The sequence below is a fragment of the Achroia grisella genome, unplaced genomic scaffold, assembly GCF_030625045.1.
Source record: "Achroia grisella isolate CSIRO2021 unplaced genomic scaffold, CSIRO_AGI_Agris_v1 utg1847, whole genome shotgun sequence".
NCBI lineage: Eukaryota > Metazoa > Arthropoda > Insecta > Lepidoptera > Pyralidae > Achroia > Achroia grisella.
Genome location: NW_026712687.1, coordinates 2,106,031 through 2,119,758, shown reverse-complemented (window position 1 = coordinate 2,119,758; position 13,728 = coordinate 2,106,031). Strand labels below are relative to the sequence as shown.

The 13,728-nt window shown below is 29.6% G+C and overlaps 1 protein-coding gene across 1 annotated transcript in view; it reads right to left on the bottom strand.

The window, feature by feature from the left end:
- Positions 1 to 7,301: 7,301 nt before the first annotated feature.
- LOC131841556 (irregular chiasm C-roughest protein-like) overlaps positions 7,302 to 13,728 on the bottom strand; it is a 111,086-nt gene continuing 104,659 nt past the window's right edge. The window contains exons 16-22 of the mRNA XM_059189873.1: positions 12,308 to 12,478; positions 11,642 to 11,757; positions 10,688 to 10,842; positions 9,725 to 9,913; positions 8,938 to 9,047; positions 8,088 to 8,190; positions 7,302 to 7,934 (exon numbers count right to left, since the gene is read on the bottom strand). Coding sequence (XP_059045856.1) covers positions 7,897 to 7,934; positions 8,088 to 8,190; positions 8,938 to 9,047; positions 9,725 to 9,913; positions 10,688 to 10,842; positions 11,642 to 11,757; positions 12,308 to 12,478 — 882 coding nt within the window. The 3' untranslated portion in view covers positions 7,302 to 7,896. The remainder of the gene's footprint in view (positions 7,935 to 8,087; positions 8,191 to 8,937; positions 9,048 to 9,724; positions 9,914 to 10,687; positions 10,843 to 11,641; positions 11,758 to 12,307; positions 12,479 to 13,728) is intronic.

Below are 13,728 nucleotides of genomic sequence, written 5' to 3'. Positions count from 1 at the left end.
ATGCTCGTAAGTTCACATTTTACAAGATGAAACGTGTGAATACATACTACCAACCAGCACTAATTCGTCTAGGCTCAAAATATTACTCTTTCACGCAAAAACTACTGAACTAATTTTGATGATACTTTACAAAAACATAGCTTATACATCAGAATAACACATAGGCTATAATTTAAAAAGATATTGTATAAATGGGGCGATATAGCAGACGAAGTCGCGCGTGTCAGCTACTATGTATATAAAAAGTGCGTGGGTACTTAAGTATATTACAGAAATGAGCATGAATTCTCTTTAGCGTTACAATTATTTTTGACTATAGTAATGGCTAGGACCGATCGTCATGGAGATCTTTGGGGGAGACCTATGTCCAGCAGTGGACGTCTTCCGGGCTGCGATGATGATGATGGTAATGGCTATGGTACGCCAATATGCTGGTCGTATGATCATTTTCTACGTTAGCTAGTTAGTTTAAAGTAGAGATATCAAAATAAGTTTGTGCAGAGCCATTTTGAATATGTAGGCAGGTCAGATTCAAATAAAAAAAATAATTATTATAACGCGAGCCGTACCTTTAACATGACTAGTTTAAAGTATATACTTTGTACAAATAAAATTTGTAAAAAGTCGTCTACTTGAGTATCTGTCTCACCTAGTTCAGTCGCAAAATGTATTTCTCGCAAGTTTCTTGTAAGAATATCGCAATGGAACTGCACGGTATGGAGGCGTGATACCTTAGTCCCCCGTGATGACAACGCATAATGTCGTGGTAGTGGTCGTTTGTAGACAACGGTTACCACTTACCATTGGGTAGACTATCAGCTTGTTAGCTATAGTTACATAAAAGAAAGGTACAAATGATTTTTTTTATGGATAATAATGGAATGGTGAACCACCAATGCTAACGGTTTACGCTGGTGGTGCACCAGTGGAGTGTGATAAGTGTATTATATCTGTAAGAAGCACTACTTATGATGGACGACTGAGGCTTTGAAGCCGGCTACGGCAAGGGAAACCCCAAGTAGCGCCCGTGACTTGTGACACGGGTGTAGGTTTAAAAGGCCCTTTTAGAATGCATTAACACTCACCTTCACTACTTACAGGTTTCCCCCCAGGCCCAACTAAGACCGGGATAAAACCATTTCTAATAGAATTCACTTTTGTATCCAAAGCACAACTGGCACGCTCTGCGCTCGTCGACTGAATGCCGCGGCTCACGCAACGAAATTCAAATTCAAATTCAAATTATTTACAATATTCGTAATAATCTTTACATTGGGTACTTCATCAGTACTAAAAACAAACTACCTTCTTTTAATATATTTTTAAAATATCGGAATTTTACTACAATAATGATGTGAATTCTAATATATGTGTATATAAAAAAAAGCAGAACATGAACAGTTTAATAAAATCATGTGAAGGAAATCTTGGAAGCAGTATACGTTATCAGTCATTGACCCGACAGTAATGTCGAGAACACAAATTCATTGCTAGAGGCTAAATGTTGGATTTTCATTGTATGAAAATATTAATAAAATTAATGTAGGTGCCTTTTCTTCGAGGAATTTCATTATAATTACTTTTTTCTATATTGAATCTATTATAGAAAAGGAGAATGAACTATCAGTATAATAAGATTAGATTAGATACACTCGTGTTCAGTGTGGAAAAGCCTACGTAAACTCATCAACAAGTAACAGTAAGAAAAAAAGTAACAAGCGTATAATTATGTTATAAAATGTGTAGGTATTTAGAGAATATTAAACTAAAATCACTTCCGCTCCATTTTCTTTTATTTTTAGTCGAATTTGATATTCTGTGTCGATTTGCTTTAGATTTATTTGTTTTTGCTTTAGACTAAATAATATTAGTTTAGTAACTAGAATATTAAATACATTTTTAATTTAGTATCTATAGATAATTAACTGTTTGTTTCTTTGATGCAATATGATTATTAGTACTGACAAAAAGCAATTTTACTAATAGAAAGTTTTCTCTGTTTAGAGACTAAATATACTATTCCGGAAACATACCAAAAATCGAAAGCATAGTATGTCTCAGCCTATTCTAATATATACTAGTCGTCTTTGTTTTTACGTAATATATATTAAACATTTATTTATATATTTCTGCTCTTAAGTTATTTTTTTCTTCAGAATGTAAAATAAAAAAAAACTAGCTGTGTCCACAGTTTGCAATAGTCTATGTGGTATTGTGATGTATAAGATATATTACTGTAATGTTTCATCAAAAAATGTTCAGTAATTTTTAGATGAAAGAGTACTAAACTTGTGTTTATAATATACTGTATCCGCGAACGTAGTGGCCACACATTAATAGGAGTGATAAACATTTTACGCGCATGCCCGTATAGCAGATGAATCAGAATTGCCTTATATCCGCAAGGGCTCGTAAAAATTCCTATCGCGTAGTTCAAATAATTTAAGTTAGGTGCAAACTTGCCTGTTCCTTGCTGTTCCGAACAAGTTCACGAAGATTTTGTGTTTAGGTATGGCGTAATGTGACGCTGGCAAAATTCCGCGGATTTTGGGCAGAAGTATTTCGCGTAGTAGGGGGTGGAAATTAGTAGTAACAATAATAATATTTTGGGGCAATTTACACAGTGGCATTTTGTCCCAAGCTAGGCAGAGCTTGTGTTATGTGTATTAAACAACTGATGCAAATATATATAGAAAACACCCAGATCGATACAAAACAATTATAATCGTGAGGGGGGGAAGGGGATTGTTAGTAATGTGGATTGATAACCCCATTGCTAGCAATGTATCATGTCAGGTCGACCTCCACGCGGTTCCACCTGGAAACCATCGTGATAAATTCCTGGTGAATTTCTCACGATGGGCTAACTGACCTGATCTCATGCTCATCTTATCATCCTCCACTGGTGCCCTGCCAGCGTAAACCGTTAGCGCAGGCGGGTGCACCATTACATTATCATTCACAAAAAAAAAAAAGTATAATCGTGAAGGGGGAAAGGGGATTGTTAGTAATGTGCACTGATGATCTTATCCTCCACGCGGTTCTCACTGGAAACTATCTTGATAAATTCTTGGTGAGTTTATCACGATTGGCTAACTGACCTGACCTCATCCTCATCTTATCACCCTCCACTGGTGCCCCACCAGCGTAAACCGTTGGGGCAGGTGGGTGCATCATTCCATTATTATACACAAAAGTTTTGTACTGAAAAAAACTTAGCTCTTATTATTTTCCAATGAGCTTGTAGATATTTACAAAATCAATTAAGAATTTTTAAATTCAAATTACTCTAATTTGATTTTAAAAATTCTTAATTAATTTTGTTAATAAATATTTTTTAATTTTGTTTAGTATATATGGGTTTCTAAGCAATAAAAATCAAAGTACATAGGCCAAAGTTTGGTTTTATTTAGAAAAGTATATTTACAATGTACCTACTTATTTACAAGTTTTAAACATTCGTCATTCCATAACACTATCTATTTCTCACTCCGAAAATCATCGTCAACTATCATCTAAGGTTCAAAGTCGAAAGCTTTACTTTGTATTAATACAATCTCTTATTTAAACACTCGTAGTAATTGTAGCGTATTTACATTAAAACACTTTAATCTAAGTATCACAGAAAAAACAATTATATAATTACTAGCGTAATGATCGTAATTACTTACTGACCGCCCACAAATCATTCTATACATTTGACGCAAATTTGTAAATACTTATAATTCACAGGCTAATTATACTAATAATAAAAAGAAAGACTAAAATAATATATTTTTAACTGTAATTATACTTCATTTGTTACTAATCATTATATATATCATTATTATATAAAAAATCTAATAACATTCGACCAAATAGGAACGTACCAAATTATATATTTTTCTGTTAAGTTAAACTAACTAACTTTCTGTTAAGGTAAATTAAAGTAAATTGCTAATGAGATGTAAATAAGCAGTAATTTCATATAATTAGGATAAAGTGATGTTCTATTTATTATAAACTTTTTTTAATTTTGTTAAATAATAATAGATCTTCAATTTCGTATAATATTATAAATGCTAATTTTAAGGTGAAGATAACAAAGTATTACAATAGTAACAAATATATTTACGCTCTTATAAGCAATTTACCTTTTTGTAGTCGAAATAGGAGAACTTATCCGGATAGGTTTGATCTGAACTTAATAAAAACATAATGTATTATTATGAATATTATACACACTTAATATATATATTGTGTATTCTATAACAAAATCATCTGATAGACTATTAATAATTTCTATATTTTCGAAGGAACCACAAAACTGTAAGCCGTTATTTTACATTTAAGACGGATGACACCCTAAGCGACTATCGTGATATTCTATAAACTTTACATCTAGACCATAAGAATGAAGGACAAATTCATATGAATTATATATAACTTGTATAATTTCTATAATATTTTATAGATGAATACAGAATTAGATATAATTAGTTGTGCCTGGAATATAAGTATTAGATTGATCAATCGATCAAGTAGGTAGATTGATCAATTGTTAATATTAATATTTTTTATAGTTATTTTGGATATACTATATCTTTATGAGTCATGGTTTATTATAGTATCTTTACTATTGAGTTATAATAAATTAATTCATGAAGATAGAAAAATATACAGTAAACAGAATTACTATATTATGATAAATTAATATTACTTGTTTATTAAAATATGTAAGAAGGGTAAATGTATATGTAGACAAATGTTGAAGATAAGCTCTAAGAATGAAGGCTTTTTAGATTTTTTATTGTTCATATGATATTAGCCTTATTTCTGAAGATTATTTAAGCATTATATTAGACGTTAAGAAGTTTCTATTAAAACTTTACTTTTCGCGTTTTAAGAAACCTACGTCTATTGTCTTTTTGTGATTTATACGATTTTTCTCGTATTATTTTCATCGCTTTTTATCAGCATTAAACAAAAGTTTATGTAACTTCAATGAAATAAAAAAAAAATCTATTCTGAACATGGTATATGATATTTTGAACGTATTTTTGTTTTAATATTTTCTTCACCGTCTAAATATCATATAAATTCTTAAACTGTTTGAAGTGTTAATATATGTTTATATATATTACAGACGAAGATATATCATTACAAAAATGATATAAAATGATGCTTAAATATTGATTATAATATTAATTCTATATTCATCTATAACATAAAGGCTCACAATTAATTTGAGAATTTAATGATTTAATTGAAAAGAAAATAATATAATTGTATTTGTTATGTAGTTTAGTCTAATCAGTCTTAGATCGAAATTTGTAACAAAACATTTTATTTATTGAGCATCATGTGAAGCTGTAAATAATATATTGATCTATTTATATAATCTTAATAATTGAAACATTGTTGATATATATATTGACTTAGAGTATATTAAAATATATTTGAAAATAAATATACAATTGACTTACAGTAAAAACGAACGGAAGATCTGAAATATGTTGCCAAATTGAAGTTAATTTATAATAATTAGTATAGTATTATAAAATTCGGATATGTATGAGATATGAAAATGGCACAACGTCGTCGTTAAATTAATGAATTAAAGCTTAATTAATAATTATCTAATATTAATATTTTCGTGGGGTTTATGTCTCTATAAAATCTGATAATAATAAAATTTTAAATTAAAAAAATATTAGTGTTTTTTCTACAGATGTATTAAATTATTTTCACTGTGTATTATTATACACACAATAACACATTAAAGAAGACACATTTTCGATATAGTATTTAAAAAGAAGATTAAAAATAGTTATAAAATATTTTTACATACATGTAATAGTCATAGTTTTTAATTTATGTTTTACTTAATTGAATTTTTAACATAACAAAATAGAAGAAGAAACTGAAATTATTGTCGGAATAAAATTAAATACATATAGCTTTGCTCAAGCTCAGGTTACTTGATAGGTATTTAGTTAAAATAACAGTAGCAGAATTTAGTTTATATATTTGTGCATGGAGAAATAATATACAGTGACACTGAGGAAAAAAAAATATGTTTAATATTTGTAGTATATATTTTTTAATGTCCACCATTCTTGACAAAAAATCTAAAGATAAGGTAGACTTTTGTTTGGAATATGAATTGATATGGAAATATTTAGATAATTTAATGAATTGATTGACAAGTCAATAAAACAGTAGAGGAATGTTTTAATTTCTATAAAACACATACATTGTATAAAAACTAATAGCAAAACTGTTTAAAAAATTTGTGGAAATAGTTTTGAGTTTGTTGTTAAAAAAGTCTTAATAATAAAAAAAATACTGATAAATATTACATATAATGCATACACAGTTTAAATGTTTTTATTTATATTTTATTTTTAAAATAATAGTAATAATTTTCATTATGGAGATCAGTGACTTTATTCTTTGTCATACCTAAAAGGAAATAAGCATCAGATATATTTGTTGCTAAAATACTTTTAAAAATGAAATATTTATCAACAACGGACTTATAATTTGCTTTTATCGCTAAAACTTTCGATGGAAATATAATGGCAAAGCGACAAAATTTAAATGATTAATTTTTAGATAATTAATACATTTATAAATTGTTAAGACGGTCTAATTTATATTTATTTATTAATTACATTTAACAACAGGACCAGTCTCAACAGGGTCATATAAAATTGACATGTTCGTTTAATATAAAATTATTTAAGACACAATAACTTAAATTATAAATATACATATTAAATTATAATTATTGTACAAAGTTATGGGAATTCATAAATTGATAATCAAAAATATGTGGTTGATAATAATTAATCGTGTATTTTGGTAATGAAAAAATAACTTAGAGGAAGTTTTGTTTCGAATAGAAGATGAAACAAGTCAATCAGGAATTTTATTTATCTAATAATAATAATATTACTTATTTGTTCATATGTTTCTATATGCAGAATTCAACTTTCAGAACATCAATATTACCTATATATATGTATCGTAAATATTGAAAGTAACAGAATAAAATGAATAAGAATTAAAATTTTTTTTTGTTTCAGATAAAACATTAGACATAAAATAGTCATTTTAAAATATATTTGTATTTACAAAAAATGTATCAATTACAAGAAGGTTAAGGTACAAAATCGGTAAAAAGTTCCTATAATTTTACTGTAGTATGTCAGCTAAAATTTAAAGTGTTATTACACTATTATAATATTATAGATATATTAGAGTATATTTTTATTAAACATATGATATAGAAAGGATATGTGATCTTAGTAATATAAGCTATACAAAATTTATATAATGTTTCAGATACCTTCTATTGATTATTCGTAAACATTTTTTATTGCCTGAAAATATTTACATATCCCGAATATGACAGACGAAAATGATAATACACTCAAACATGATATGTATAAAAGTACGTTATTCTTGAAAATAAATAAATTGTATTCATTATATAAACAGGATATTTACCTGATTATAATATTATTTATGAGCTCCCGATATTTCTACGCTGTTTACAAATGTAAACAAACATTAAAGAAATTTAAATTAAATTAATTCTAATATATTTATACTATGATAGTGTAATAACATCATAGAAACATACCGTATATTTTACATTCTTGTTTAATTTGACATCTTTATTGTTGCAATAATTTCTGAATAAAAGCACATAAATATATAAGAAACACAGGTATATAAATGTCACAACACGATTGTCAATACAGATAAAGTTTTACCACAACAGCCTTAGGCCAGTTTGCAAAAACGCACTATATTACACGAGATAAAATACGTAAGTAGTGTCATTGATTGCAGTACGTAGATAAAAATTGTCAAAAGGTTTTAAAAAACGTCACTTTCAAACATTGGTTATACATGCGTTGCTAATGGTGGCTGGTGACCATTACCTGAAAATAAATATTGTCTTGTTATAACAATATATAATAAGTATTGTCTTATTAATTATCATTTAATATTACGAAAGTTTAAAATTACTGATCGTTGTTTTTACGCAATACAATGATTTAGACTACTATAACTAGTTACTCAATATAGCTTACCTTTCTTAGTAACTGTAGCATTACCTATCGTCCGATTTGATGGAGCTAATATATAATGGGCACTGGGAGATTGCGGAGTAGCGGAGGATGTAGCTACGCCAACCTAGAAATATGAAATGCTTTTAGACTATGGTATCCATTTAGCTGGGTTACTAGCAGGACTTGTCCTTATTTAGAAATTGTCCGGGAAGCGTAAAGGTTCCTCCGTCGTGGTCACTCCCCAAACCGATTGACCCCGCACGTGTTAAGAATATTTGCGTATTTTCTTTTAGGTTTCAGTTCTTTGAATGAATAAAGATCGAAAACCTTACGTAGGTACGTTTTAGTTTTTTTTTTTAGTACAGAACTAAAAAAAAACTACGTTACTTAAAAGTTTAACATATTATGAATCACTTTGCCGTATTCTAATTTCTTTACATCATTAATATGAGAAATTAGCATCAGCCATTTTACTTCTGAAAGTGATGACTTAAAATGAGACAATTTGCGATATATTTTTCAAGTATTACGGAAGTAGATTTATTACAATTATTTACCCCCCCCCCCATCCCCCTTATCACCAAAAGTAAGCAAAGCTCTTACCCCTCCCCCCATGCTGACGGAAATATTTTTCAATTAATGTATTTTTTTTTGCAAAGACAATGTGAGAGTTGTCATTCGTATAAAAAAGCAAATAACTACCGATGACGTAATCATGATCTAGACTCCCCTACCCCCATGTCATCCAAAATAAGCAAAGCACTATTTCTTTGTGCTTACGTAATACTTAAATAGCCCCATATAAGTTATACCATAGACAAATGACTAAAATGATAACAGTCATCAGATTTTGCAATAATTTAGTACTTACCGTCGCCGGTTGTGTACTATCTGTTGACATAGTAGAAGTAGTGATAGGACTCGTCGTACACTGCGGTGACGCGAGACTTGTTGGAGATGTTATTGAATGCGATGATGTACCTGTTGATGATAATTGCTTTAATAGACAAGCAGAATCATTGTAGATAGAGAGATTATAGAGAGATAGAATTGTTGTAACAACTAAGCAGAATTATCGCACTAAATAGACTTGTCGCTACAGATAATTAAATTGTCAAAGTTATAGAATTAGTACTTAAGGTTAATTACCAGTGCGACTAACATAATTGCTACAATCGCTTGTTACTATAATAAGCAGATTGTCGCAATACATAATTAGAAACCCGTAGTGGCTAAATAAACAATAAAGAAAATTACATGAAAGTCTAATATTAATTCTAAAAGCTTGTAAGTGTTTACAACGCCTTCAAGGTTTAAAAACAATGGAAATAATTGTCTAGATATCAATTATAATATGTAATGAAATAAAAATACAACAAATATTATTTTTAATACAACGCATGTTTGTCGTAATCTTGTGTACAGTCTAGACAATTGCGAATTATCATAACTTACAAAAACATAAATGCTTCAAACTTCACGGTCTGTTGTTGACTACAAAGGTCTGGACCTATTTACTATTTATAATAGTGTGGTAAAAAGGAAACTTCAAATACAAAAATACCAAGAAACAAAGGCACTTAGTAGTTAAAATAGAAAGTTAGAAACTATATAAAGCCTTATTATAGTTAAATACAAAAGTAGTAAGATTTATTTACCTGATGGCAGTACCACAGAACTTCTAACGGAGGAATATGGCGGTGGTGCGGGAGTTGATGCTGGTTTTGCGGTATTAACTGTAGTAGCAAAACCAAGTCCACCACCAGTTCTCAAATGAGGATTGCCATAGGTGGCGGCATATCTTACATCTACGCCTTGTATTATACCTCCATTTGGTATTCTATTCACTGTATTAAAAAATAAATAAAGTTTGTATGGTATGCTTCGATAAGGGATGGAGTAAGAATATTATAGTTTGCTGAAGCTCCAATTATAGTAACATGACTAGGTAAACAAACGTAATACAACAACGCTCATTAAGGAGGACACTAAAAAGAAAATAAAATTTGATATCAAACCAACTGACGAACGTGATAAAGAGTGGCATTTTAGGATTCAATATAGATTTGGACAGAGGTATTTTAAAATTCTAATTCAATCTGTGAGAACACGCTACTCAGATCTTATTTGGCGATAAGATGAAGAGACTCAGTCTCAGCAATAACTTGAATTTATTGTCATTAATGGCTTTTTAATAAACAATAACAAGTATATACACAATCAATAAAATTGTTGTCCTAAATAGCATAAAAAACAAATGTAATTAGATAATGAAGTTTGTCCACAATTTACAATATGGACACACTTCAATATACAATCATGCATCAAAAATTATCGAGTATATAGAGGATCTGTTAAGTTTTTGATGTCATATACTTTTAAGGCAATAGTGTTATGTTTGGTCTTATAAAATTGCTTATAATACTTTATTGGAAATAGAATTTTCATAACCCCATTGACACAAATGAATAATACAACAATCGTGTACAATACCACTCTTTTATGCAGCATTTAAAATTTCATCATATACAGTATTGATGCTAAATTGATAAATAGTTGTATATTCGCTCCACGTAACACAGTACACATACGGCTATTGGATCAATATATGGAAACATTACCTTCCCCAGAGGGTACTCCCAAATTATTCAGTGCGTTACTACTGTCTTGCCGCTTAGTCGAGCGTTGCAGAGAATTATTCTGAGAACCGTTACCAGGGTTGTATTGTACCGTTAACGGTGTATCTATAGCCCTTGGTAAACTTCCATTGACTGACCTGAAATAATAAATTCTATGATAACACAAATAACAGTTATTTTACCTAAGGTTCGCAATATAAATTTTACATTTTATAACTTCTACTAATTACTTTGTAAAGCATTTAATAATTATATACGCTTGCGTAGACACATTTTTGGGCAATAAAGTAGCTAACGCAAGTATTTCAAAATTACAATTAACTACTGTTTACTATATATTTATAGTATTTGCACAATTAATTAAATATTTATATAACAGATGAAGAAGTTTAAGAAATTACAGAAGTAAATATAGATAATGTAAGTATTGAGGTGGCATCTTTTAATGCTGTAATTATGCAACTAATTGAAATGATCAATCACCTGACAGCCACCTAATAATAACCGGTAATCATCGCCTACATACGTGAAAAAGTATAAATATCACGTTATCATAAGATACCAGTGATATCTATAGTCTTGTCGTTACAGAGGACTAAGTTGTCATGCCTTTTATCCTGTAATTTTAATACCTAATCTACACTATCCACGCGAAACACAGCTTGCAAAACAAGCTGCTTGGTAGCTAAAATCGGTGTGACTGAGGTACCCACAAAAATGACTTCTTAGTCTGCCACTGATAGTGTTGGAGTAATGTGGCTATCAATAGGTGTAATTTTAAATTTCGAATCTGACCATAAAACTGAAACAGCTTATAAAGCAAGCTTCTCAACGGCTGGAATAGTTTGCCTAATGTTACCGCGACAACGTTTAGGGATATTGGCCAGTATTGGGCAATTTAAATTGCCCGTGTAGGAGCACATCAATATCACTTACCTATTGGGCGTCAATTTATCACTACCCACAGTTGGTGACGTAACTCTTAGTGATCCAGGCGTATAGTCATGCCCGTAGTGGACATAAGTTTGATATCCGTTGCCGAAACCATTTACCTATTAAATAATATTACAGAATTAGAAGAATATCAGTGGGCATACAAAACTGCTTAATAATTGTGTTTATAAAGTGTACAGTATCTTATTGATAAAAATGTTGAACATGTAATAAATCTGTTTTGACTATTATTTATACTCGTATTTATCCTTTTAAATTTTAATCATTATTGAACTCAAACATAGAACATACTATATACCACTTTTTATACCATAAATTTTCTTCTCTTCATTAATAAATTTTTATTGAAAGAGATACAGTGACTAAAAGTGTTATGTTTCCTAGAGCTAGTTAAAGGTAAGTTCAATTCTTGTGTATGTATCTGCTATATGATCTTGACTTGGATTCTATTTATGAATTGAGTTTTGTAAAGCAAGTTGTAGATAAATTTAATAATTCCTATCTATTAAAGAATGAAGTTTAAGTATATATAGTTGACTATAATAAATTTGAAAAATTAATCAAAACAACTATAACAATATTTTTTTAAATTAATAGATATTCAAAATACAATTTAATGTAAAACATGAAATGATAGAAGATTCTTACCTTGTAGCAGTCCGCGTAGGCGGGGTCAGTATAATCGTTGCTATATCTGTACGGTTGGTATGTGCTACTTTGATTTATAGAGGACAGTGGCACGGCCCCGGCTAAAGGCACCCCACTGCCTAATTTGGCGTTAGAACATAATGTGCTGTCTGATCCCGTGTTGGAGTAATCCTAGCGAGATAATGAAGTCAATGTACTCTCATTTCCTTTATAGTAATAAACTTCTTAGTATATGCTATTACTATTTTCTTTACTAGCTGTGCCCGCGGTTTCACACGCGTGAAATTTGTAGCCTATCTGTTATTTTGACGTATTCTGAGTAGTTTTTGCGTGAAAAAGTAACAAACATCCATGTATCCATTCATTCACACTGACAAATTTTCGCGTTTTTAATATTAGCAAGATTAAAAATGATATGGGAAGTTAGCAAAATATCTTGATTTTTTTTATCACATCATACTGTAAGTACAATTATTATGTAACGAAAGTATTTTGTCTGTCTGTGTGTCTTTGCATATAAATAGTATTTTAGTCGCGAAAACAATTTACATACTTTATAACTTTGTTATGAAAATGAAATACAATTAAAAAATTTTTTGCCTGCAATACAAATGTTTACCAATCGTCAAATATGTATTATATAATCTTTTATTAAAATTGTTATACTACACAAAAAATATACAGTTTTATTTCGTGCACCACGTTTTCGAATTCAGCTCTTATCTAATTTTAAATATGACTAAAACAGCATACGTTACATAAAATTGTTCAAAATTCTATAAATTTCGAAATTTGCTTCTAAGTCTTGTTAACTTCACTTTATTAAGGAAAATGTTCCTCGATCTTGGTACGGTAAAGTTTTAGCGTGTTATTTCTGTAGTGTTGCAACCGACGTGATCAAGAATAGTCTTGCATGTGAACACAAAATAGACCTTTAACGTAAATTCTAAAAGCTCTATTTTCTACTCTTATTTCAGCATACACTGAATTATTAACACATACGTTAAATATAGATAATATAAAACATTCAATAGTAAGCTGTATCATTATATAGTATAAAACAAAGTCGCTGTTGCTGTCTGTCCCTATGTATGCTTAAATCTTTAAAACTACGCAACGGATTTTGAAGCGGGTCTTTTTAGTAGATAGAGTGATTCAAGAGGAAGGTTTGTATATATAATACATGTATATCCGTGCGAAGCCAGGGCGAGTAGCTAGTTATTAATAAGATAAAACATTCTATTCCATTGATGGTCTAATTACAAAGATTGAAGTAAAACTATGTTCTTTTTATGTACATTATTTATGTACTGTCATGAAAAAGTATTACAAGTATATATACTACTTGTCTAGAATACATAACATAAGCTTCGCTTAGCTTGGGACTAAATTCCACTGTGTGAAATGTCCAGGGTTATCAA